This window comes from Solanum stenotomum, chromosome 3, assembly GCF_019186545.1.
Source record: "Solanum stenotomum isolate F172 chromosome 3, ASM1918654v1, whole genome shotgun sequence".
Lineage (NCBI taxonomy): Eukaryota > Viridiplantae > Streptophyta > Magnoliopsida > Solanales > Solanaceae > Solanum > Solanum stenotomum.
In genome coordinates, this window is record NC_064284.1 from 9,456,625 (window position 1) to 9,467,459 (window position 10,835).

At 32.7% G+C, this 10,835-nt stretch overlaps 1 protein-coding gene across 1 annotated transcript; it reads left to right on the forward strand.

The window, feature by feature from the left end:
- Nucleotides 1–3,877: 3,877 nt before the first annotated feature.
- LOC125858593 (putative F-box protein At5g55150) lies at nt 3,878–5,912 on the forward strand. Its single transcript, XM_049538419.1, has 2 exons — nt 3,878–4,033; nt 4,318–5,912. Exon 2 carries the CDS (start codon nt 4,341–4,343, stop codon nt 5,511–5,513), a length of 1,173 nt encoding a protein of 390 aa, XP_049394376.1. The 5' UTR covers nt 3,878–4,033; nt 4,318–4,340; the 3' UTR covers nt 5,514–5,912.
- Nucleotides 5,913–10,835: the final 4,923 nt, after the last annotated feature.

Consider the following 10,835-nt stretch of genomic DNA (forward strand, 5'->3'; position numbering starts at 1 on the left):
GTGGACACATATACTAACATATTAGGTAATCATTGCGCTTTTATATATTAATTTCATTGGTTAGTTTGAAATTTAAGATGTTTATATAAACTTTACCCATAATATATTTTGATATTTTAGACTTTCAATTATTACACTATAGTAGTGATGACATTAATAAGAAGTTTATTACAAGAGTATCTCTGTAATACTGATTTTTTGCAATAATTATTTCTTCACCCTCTTTTCTTTCTACTTAATTGTTTGCCTGCTATTATTTTTGTACGTTGTTTAAATAAGATATTTTCATCTGTTACAAATTATTTTATTTTTTTCATCATATTTCACTGTTTGATAGGTATTAGGTAATATTTTGTACTAAGGTTACATTATATATATATATCAACTAACCGCGCAACGCGCAGACACGTATACTAGTAAACTTAAAAATATCTTAAAATGTGTATACATATCGTGATAGGAAAGAGATATGATTTTCCAAATCAAGTAATCCTGATACTTCCTGTGCACATAGTCATTATTGCCTATTATATCATACCATTAAAAGTAAATCTCTGATTCTGACGATTTTTCAGATTTGGAGACTTTTGAGTCAATGTGAATATTCTTTGATTCCTCATTATATTGTTGTGTTCCTGCTCCACGTGGGTTTTTTGCTGAGGATTTTATGAAGAATAGATGAGAATAGCCTAAAAAGTCCTACGAACTATAGGATCTTATTATTCTAAGAAAGTTCAACAAATTATCTAAACAACCCATCCTTGATAGTCTAAAAATAATGAGCTTATAGGATGTTTGTACTAAAATAAATGATACTCGTTCAAAGTAAAGGTTAGTATTATTATCACAAGCAGACTCTTGGTTTCAGCTGATACACCGAAGTTAAACAAATAGGCATAGGTATGAGTATTTTCATAATATCAAAAAATGTATTCATAACAGATACTAGCAAATCTGATTCTCATACTGATGTCAATGTAACATACACCATGAAGATTGAATCTCTGATGTCAGGTTCACATTTTATATACTTTGTAAGTCTAGATTCAATGTGTGAATGCATTATTGTTCGGACTCCTCCAAAAACATGTTCTCCCGACATACACGGGTCATTTAGTTGAGATAAAAATAACATCTCCTCTGTTGTGTATCATACAACTTTTACAGCACATTGTAACAATCGTTATGGTTGATGGCAAATATAGACACAAAAAAAAAATAGTAAACAACAACTCAATAATCTCCATCAGTCCAAAAACAGTCATTAAGGTAAAGATAAAATTCTGAAAGATTGATAATATAGACTTCACAAACTGATATGACGCAGTAACTAATTTAAATGGTTATTTCAAGCAAAAAGTTGATGGCAAATATAGACACCAATAAAGGGGAAACATAGTAAATAACAACTCAATAATCTTCATCAGTCCAGAAAATAGTCATTACATTAAGATTTTTTTTAAAAAAGATTTTGATAATATAGACTTCACAAACTCATACGGCACAGTAACTAACTTAAATCACTATTTCAAGCAAGAAGTGATGGAAAATATAGACACCAATAAAGGGAAAACATAGTAAATAACAACTCAATAATATCCATCCGTTCGAAAATAATATGGGCTATTCAAAATCAAACAGTCATCTTCAATTTCGCCAAATTTTAGTACAACACTGAGACCTTTAATTTGTCTGATGGTTAATTAGCTATATTTATTGTTGTTAATTACTGATGCTAAACTATTCATTCGCCTGCTAGCACGCAAATCCACTTAAGTGAAGCGAGGGAAATTGGTGAATCGATCACATACAAATTCGTGAAAAGAAAAAAAATACTAAAGCAAAATTGTTAAACAAAAGAAAAAAGTATATATATGTCATATTAGTGATAAAAAATGATATGGTTAGATTGGATAATTTTTTATAAAAAAAAAAATTCAAAAAAACAAAAGAGTAACATCACACAATTTTAAAATGTATCTAACTCAAATTTTGAACTAACTTACAAATCTCATTTAAGAATAAATAAAAGAAAAAATCGTTCAAGGACATTAAAATAACTTCAAGATTGTCATGAAAATTTTAAGTACACTTGACATACCTGTCTTCTCGCTACCAAATTTGATATGAGAAACCATATCACTCGAACACGTCTTATTGAAACTATATATAGATTTTTATTTCCCGTATATATAATTTCATCATACATTATACATAATTATTTAAAGATATCTAATTTTTATTATTATTATATAATTATTTATTTGTACATGTTTATAGTTTATAACGATATAGATAAATTAAAAGTTAATATCACATGTCTTATTATATAACTTGGAAAAGCTCTTTTAAAGAAATAAAATATTAGTCATTTGATGCACATAGCTAGTACCTTGGTTTTTGTTGTTAAAATTTTTATTGATAAATATAAAGATTTAAGTAATTTAATTCAAAGTTCTAAAATATCACATAAAGTTTATACTATTATTTAACTTTACAAACTTAGAAATTTGAAAAACAATTTTACTACATTCCTATTGTTAGGTCTATATATGAAAATAATGAACTTTTAAAAATATTAATTGTAACTTAGTAATGCACGTAGTAATTTTCTTGTGGTTATAACAAGTGTTTTGCAAAGGAATTAAAATTAATTTTAACTTAAGGTATTAAAATATCTTTTTTGATGATATGATAAGAAGATTGAATGCATTTCCATATCACTATACAAGAATTTTCAAAATGTTAATATTAAATAAATCTGAAATGGTATTTAATTTTATACAATATAATTTTTGTGTCATTATAAATAATATGTTTCATTTTTCATATTTAGTTTTCCTTGTTTTAAATGAGTGAACAAATCAGGTTTAGTTTGTATATTTCATTAATGAGTACATATAACTAACTTGTTAATTCTGATTTTTGTCGTATATTTGGTCTGCATTTATTTATTTTTCTGCACTTGTTGGTTTTAACTTTTATGTACCATCTTAATATATTTTTTCTCAATCAATTATTCTGTTTAATCCACCAAAAATAGAGTTGATCTTTTGAAGATTTTATAGTTTTGCATCTACAAAAAGTTGTGTGAATTTTGATATATATATATATATTGAGCCCCGTGTTCTCTCATCATGGAACTAGTACGGTGTGGACATTTTTTTTTCTATTTTTTTAAAGCAACTTTTGTATAATTTCTTATTTTTTAATTTTATTTTTGTAAAATTTTACAAGTGGAATCTGGAGAGGGTGGAACATTTAAAACCTTAGCTCGTGGACATAGAAAATCTATTTTCAATAGATTTGCGAATTAAAATAAAGTATATGCATGCAGTTTGTAAAGGTGATACTATATGTAATTAGTACTTCTTCTGTTTTTATTTATTTACCCATGTCTCACTAAAAAAATTCTTAAAAATAATAAATAAAAGTAATACTACTAATTTAAGTCATAAATGTGGGAAATAAAAGACAAAATAAGTATAAAATAGTAAATTATATCTTAATTTCTAGACATTTATTTTTAGAATAACTTTACGGGAAGTGGTGGAGGGAGTACCATTTTTTACATATAAGAATAATTAATAGTAAGTGTAAATTATTAATGGTAAAAAAATTTAATTTAATTTTTATTCTTTAGAATTATAAATTTTAAAGTTGCTTACTATTGAGCAATTCTCTCTCTTGTCATTAATCAATTGAGATATGATTCTACTTCATTTTTTTAAGGACTAATTTGTTCAATGAATGGAACTATATATATATATATATATATATATATATATATAGTCAGAGAAATTTATCAGTGCAACTAATAACTACATATTTATACACGAAAAAACTTAGTAATTTAAATCAAATCCTCCACCCCTCTAAAACCCAAAACCCGTCTTCTCCCACCCCGATTAGAAACCTTTGCCCTAGTTCCATACTTTCACCGGGAAATCCTCACCGGAAAAACTCCTCTAATCAACCGGCGGAAACCAACTTACATTAGAAGCGTCTCCTTTCTCCCTCGGCACTGGATACTGTAACGCATTCCCTTCACCTCTTTCTATTTTTTTGCTAACTGGTAGGAAACTAGGAGCAATATTTAATTGTGCTCAATGATTGGTATCACAAACAATTCATTATTTATGTGTAGAAAATTGTATTACACCAATGCTGAAGTTTATATGTTTTGACTTGACATTGAGTTTAAGAAAGTAAAAAAGAATTAGGCATATCTCTCTCAATTATATATCCGGCTAGTTATAGGGTTTGTGTATCTTTAACTTGAGAGAATTTTTCAACCAAAACAGAAAAACTTGACAGGATTCCCGATATTAAGCACAAGGATGTCGAATTGGTCTGAGCTTCAGTATGATCCGCTGGTTCTAATAGTTAAGCGTATAAATTTGATCGAGGACTACCTTAATTTTGGGGCCGTCTGCAAATCTTGGCAATGTGCCGCCACCAAGGACAATTTCAACAGTGACCTGCCTAGAATTCCGTGGTTGATGTTAGCAGAGGATGAGGAGGATAAAGACAATTCCTGTCGAAAATTCTTCAGCCTCCACAATGGCATGGTTTTAAACAAGAGGATTCCGAAAGCCATAGGAAAACGATGTCTAGAGTCTATGGGATGGCTAATCACAACCGGGAAAGATGAGAATGAAACAAGTTTGCTACATCCCTTCTCGGGTGTTGAGATCGAGTTGCCCCATCCAAATACCACCAAAAATTATGAAGACCATGAGGTAGGCTATCCATGGACTTTTTTTCACAAGGCAGTTTTATCGGCTAGTCCTTCTCATACATCGAACTACATTCTCGCTGTGATTGACGGAAATAGGAAATTCTTCAGTTTTTGGAGGCCAGGAGATTTGAGATGGACAAGGATTGACAACATAAACTCTCCCTATAAACATATGCATCGTGATCTGGTCTATTATACTGAAAAGTTTTATGCAGTTGATTGGAATGGCCGCGTGTTAGTCTATGATGTTACTGGTTCTAGGCCTACTCACACTCAAATAGTAGCCATCTTACCACCCCATCACATGGGAGACGAGTTCTATATCCTAGAATCAATTGGATCATTATTTGTAGTTGTGCGATACGGTGTAAAAAGTAGGCCGCCCATCAGAGAAGATAGCAGCAGGAGGATTTCATTAACACCAATATATCCCAATGATGGTACGGAAACTTATGGGACAACAAATTTTGGAGTTTTTGAGGTCGATTTAGCCGCTGGAAAATTGAGGGAATCCAAGCAAGTAGGGGACAGAGCTCTTTTTTTGGGTGCTAATGCATCTATCTCAGTACAAGCTTCTCAATTTCCAGGAGTCAAGCCCAATCATATTTATTATACTGATGATTTTGTGGAATCATACCTCTTCTATGAAGAGGGGGGTGGCAGGGATATGGGTGTTTATAACATAGCAAATGGCAGCTTCGAGCCTCACTACAACGGTGTTTCTCTCAGTCGTGTTTGTCCACCAATTTGGGTCACTCCAACCCTGTATTGATCCGTATTGCTTCCTTTTTTATTTTATATTATGTATTTGTATTTGGAGAATGTTTCATAATTTATTTTTATGCAAAACCCTTTTTTCTTGTTGAGCACAGTAAGTTATATATGTTTAGATTTATAATAAGTTCGGAACTGAAATTGGTTAGCAGAAAAGAGGGAAATAAAGAGAGAGAACAAGTCATCTGATGTTCATGCTCTACCGTCTATCCTAATCTATGTATGATGCTTGAAGCTGATGTTGAGAAACTGGCTCACATAAGACTTATTGTTGTTATTTGGCTTTTCAGTATTCCTTGCAATCTCAAATATCAAATACAACTTCTTTTTAGATTGATTTTCTTAGAACAAATGGTATCATTCATCTAAGGTGTCTTTGAATTTTATCTTCCTCTTAAAACTCGTGTTTTGTAAGAGTTTGAGTATTTTTTTTTATGCTTAACCCTTTTCCTTGTTAGTTAAAATCCATAAGACTTATTATTGACTTGTGAGACCTTGATGAATATGCTTCATGGCTATGACTATAGTGTATTAGTGTACGTATTATTTGGCTTCTCAGCGTTCCGTGCAATCTCAAATGTGAATTTGAGGTACTAAAGAGCAAATTTTGCATCTCTTTTATTTTGATTATTCAGGGAGTTGTATAGAACTTTCTGCAATGAAGCGTCCACAGAGGCATACAAAGATTGCAATGTGCAGGTTTTCCGTTCATCCCCACTTGTTTCTTCGGTGAGTTTCTTTGCAATGAGGAATTCTCTCAATTCACTTTCTATTTCAATGTACATAAAAAGAAACTGAAGACAATGTTGTAATAAAATAATGTCTCTAATCAACTTTTTTTTTATGCCTCCCTAGAAACTCCCACTTTTTTTGCTTGTGAATCTACCTTAATGGACCTTTGAGTTAAGATGAGTGTATTAGACAACTTGGTAGTTAATATCTCACAGTCGGTAGAAGTAAAGTTTTCGGATATGTTAACTGTTAGAAAGTGTATAGTGTCCTAAAAGTCGGATCTGCTCTGTATTTTACATCTGTTAAGTAGAAGAGGCGTCTTGGATATGGGAGTTTTTAGTTTAGCAAATGGCATAGCTTCGAGCCTCACTATAACCGTGTGTCCCTCAGTCATGTTTGTCCACCAATTTGGGTAACTCCAATCCTATATTGATCCGTATTCCTTTCATTTTATATTATGTATTTTAAGAATGTTTCGTAATTTGTTTTACGCTTAACCCTTCTCCTGGTTGAACTCCATAAGACTTATTATTGACTTGAGACCTTGATGAATATGCTTCATGGCCATGACTATATTATAGGTATTATTTGGCTTCTCCGCGTTCTGTGTAATCTCAAATGAAGCATCAGGGAGTCATATGTAACTTGATGAATATGCTTCAGAGCAAATTTTGCTTCTCTTTTATTTTGATTATTCAGTCATCGATAGAACTTTCTGCAATGAAGCGTCCACAGAGGCATAGAGAGATCGCAATGTGCAGGTTTTTTCGTTCATCCCCACTTGTTTGTTGGGTGAGTTTCTTTGCAATGAGGAATTCTCTCAATTCACTTTATATTTCAATGTACATATATAGAAGCTGAAGACAATGTTGTAATAAAACAATGTCTCTAATCAACTTTTTTTAAGCCAACCTGGAAACTCCCACCTTTTTTGCTTGTGAATCTACCCTAATGGACCTTTGAGTTAAGATGAGTGTATTAGACAACTTTATAGTTAATATCTCACATATTCTGCAGAAGTAAAGTTTTCGTCTACTGAATAGATTAATCGTTAGAAAGTGTATAGTGTCCTAAAAGTCTGGTGCATACTCTGTAGAAGTAAAGTTTTCGTCTACTGAATATTAATCGTTAGAAAGTGTATAGTGTCCTAAAAGTCTGGTGCAATGCTGAGTTTTCTAATTGGACTGGTGCTATTTTTGATCTTCTGAAATCCTTAAAGGATTCCTTTCCTTTACTCTGTAGTATTTCAGTACTAGTTTGGTACTGAATGCTTTCATTACTAAAATTTACATTGTACTTATTATCTTTTTTAAAAAAGAGTGTAAAGTATCCTTCTTAAGTCTTCATTATTTCCCCTCTGTTCTAATCTTTTCCAGAGTTGAAGTCCATCAGTGTTACGCAAAATGGAGAAAAAAACAACGAAAGATTCTGAATCGATCAATTCAAATTGGAGGGGTGACAGTAGCCAGAAGAGGGAAAGGGTCTTGCAGATTGAAGGATACTCGCTAGAAGGGATATCGATAGCAGGTCATGAGATGTGCATAATAGTTCCCACGCTTAACTTAGCTTTTGACTTTGGCAAGTGTCCTCAGCGTACCATATCCCAGCAGTTCCTTTTCATCTCTCATGGTTTACACTGGCAAGTGTCCTCAGCCTGCTATCTTCCAGCAGTTCCTTTTCATCTCTCATGGCCACATGGACCACATAGGAAGACTACCTATGTATATTGCGACTCGTTCCCTTTACAGAATGTAACCTCCTATTATTGTACCAAAGGTAATCAAATAAAGTGTAGAGAAGCTTTTTGAAGCTCACCATGCTATGGATCACTCAGAATTGAACCATACTTTTATTGGTTTGGATGTGGATCAAAATCTACATGTATTAATTATATTGCTCTACTAATTAGTTATTACAATTTGGAGTTAGCTCTTAATTCACAATTTAAGTTAATTTGTCTTTGCATGCACAGGAGAAGAATTCTACTAGAGGAAGGATCTTAAAGCTAGAGCATTTAAGACTTATCCTGTCATTCCTAGCCAGGTTGAGTACTTCCCTTAATGCTCTGAGTTTCAATTGCTTATTTTCCCTGCCCGTGCTTCTTTTTTGCCGGTATTAAGTGAATTTGAAGCAAAATATGTGCTTTGTACTTTCTACGAGAGGAAGCAGTTGCTACAGTGGGATGTTATGACCTTTGCATTTTGATCTCTTCTTATATTACTGGTGTCTATTTGAGGTTTTATGGTGCATGGTTTTATAGTATATTCAATAAAGCAGAAGCTTAAGCAAGAATATGTTGGCCTTCCATGAGATAAGATTAAGAAGTTAAAGTTATCAGGTGTGGAGGTATGATATCATAGTTGAATAAAAATTTATCTTATTGCATTTGTTTCTTATAAAGCTGGTTTAAATTCCAACCCAAGGGGTCTTGGATTTTGGATGCCATTTTCGGTGGATTTCAACTTCTTGTGGTTTGAGAAGCTTTTATTTTTATTGTCTAGTCAGCTTGTGCACACCTTGACTATTCCACCTACCTACTACCTTCCACTAGCACATATGCCAGGTAAGTCTGCCCACCAACGCTTAAATAGATTGGGAGAAATCACCTAGTGTTGTCTTTGCCGGAAGTTGAACCTTGATCTCCAAGGTTTTTACTCATTTAGTTGGTGCTAGGCCTTGGGTGCAACTTGTTCTGGTTTGAGAAGTTGTACACTTGTTTCCATTATTTTCTCGGAAACCTAGATCAGTCATTACTTCAAAGGTACTTTATTGTGTTTGCTAATGCTCTATATAAACATCCATCAAATGTGACATTTCATAGGACTAACCGACTAAGGTTTTGTAGTCCGCATGATGTGATTATTTTGTTGGTCCGAAACTTTTCCTTCTAAGATAATATGGAACTTGAGTTTCGTAGAGAAAGGAGGTGACAAGTTCCAGCGAACATAAATTGGAAATTGACTATGCGGTTCAATTCTAAAATATCTGAGCTCTTTAAATGGTGTTGATACAAAGAACAACCCAATAACCGGTACAAGAACCCAATACATTTTACAACCCCTAAGTTATTTAAGTTACACTGTTGATAGCAGAATGATTAAAACTAATTCTACAATTATTAAACTAATTGTATGAGTCATCCAACCCTACTCTCACTCCCACTCCCCTAGTTGTAGGAGGTCTGAACTCTGAAGTAACACCCAACTTGGACATTAAGGATCCCAAAAATGTTGATGTTTTGAGGGGGAAAATCTTCATAATGGAGGTAAATTCCATGTCTTTAACACCTACTAGAAATGTACCTCGTCTGAAACATTGTAGCAATTTTTTTCTCCCTTGAAAGTGTCTTTTCAGAATGAGGCCTATGTGGTTCTTCTACTTCTAGTCTATATCTAGTATATACTATCTGAACTTTTAATGACTTCAATATCTTTCTTAAATTTAGCATACACTCCAGGGAGGATGACATAAGTCCTTGAGGACCACTATTTTGTTTTTAACATTCTTACTGCATATCTTGTCATCTTCAACTTATAACTTTTTTCCTGAGTTAGTCTCCTACGCATTTTCTGTACAATCCAACTATATCAAGAGCATGAATTCATCAACTTATGGAGTTAACAAAGTTGCTGACTAGTATGTATCACTTATCCTTATGACAACGATACAATTGGATTAACGAATTACCCTATTCACTTTTACTAATAACTTACGCTTGGAGTAGTATCGTTACTTGTGCTCACTCTTATGCAAATAACATCATAGCTGGTACAATACAATTAGCAGTGGGAAGATCTTTTGTTCAATTTGCCTTTTCAACATTACTGGTTCCAGAGATTTGGAATCTTCTATGTGATTCTTCTCCAGAGCACTTATGTGGAGGAGAAAACAACAGCTGATAATGCAAGAGAATATGGACATACTCATCTGTCTGAGGCTCTGAGGTGGTTCTTTTTGCGTCAATTCCTGATATTCCCTTTAGATTAACCTCAAAGATTTTACTGGAAGATAGAAAAAGAAAATCCTAAAATGCCTCTTATAAAATTATTAGGAGTCTGATATATTATTCTTTATGCTTGATGACATCCTACCAGATTATCAATTTCGCAGACATGTTTCAGAACAAAGCCATCCTTTTAATCCACTTTTCAGCCCGCTATCAGTTGGATGTAAGTTTGGTTTCTCTCTCTCTCCCAACACAGACACCAAGCTGTCACCTAGGGTGTGTTTGGTATGAATTTTCAATTTTCTCATGTTTGGTTGGATTAAATGTTTTCCAAATCAACTCATTTTTCTCAAATTTAAGGAAAATGACTTCCCTTCAAAACTTAAGGAAAATATTTTCCAAAACTCTCTTCCAACTTCAAATTACAATTACTTTTTTGTTGAAAAAATTAATTTATTTTGTCTCTACCCTCAAACCAGCCCCCCAACCAACCCCCCCAAAAAAATAAAATAAAATTTAAAGCTTGTTTTTGAATTCAATTTTTTTACTCACCCTCACCCCTACCCCTATCCCCACCCCCTCCCAAAAATATATTAAAAATTATTTTTAAAAGATATTTCTAATTTCAATTTTTTATTTTTT

Excerpts from the sequence above, each read along its gene's own strand:
- LOC125858593 (XM_049538419.1), top strand. The coding sequence starts at position 4,341 with ATGTCGAATTGGTCTGAGCTTCAGTATGATCCGCTGGTTCTAATAGTT.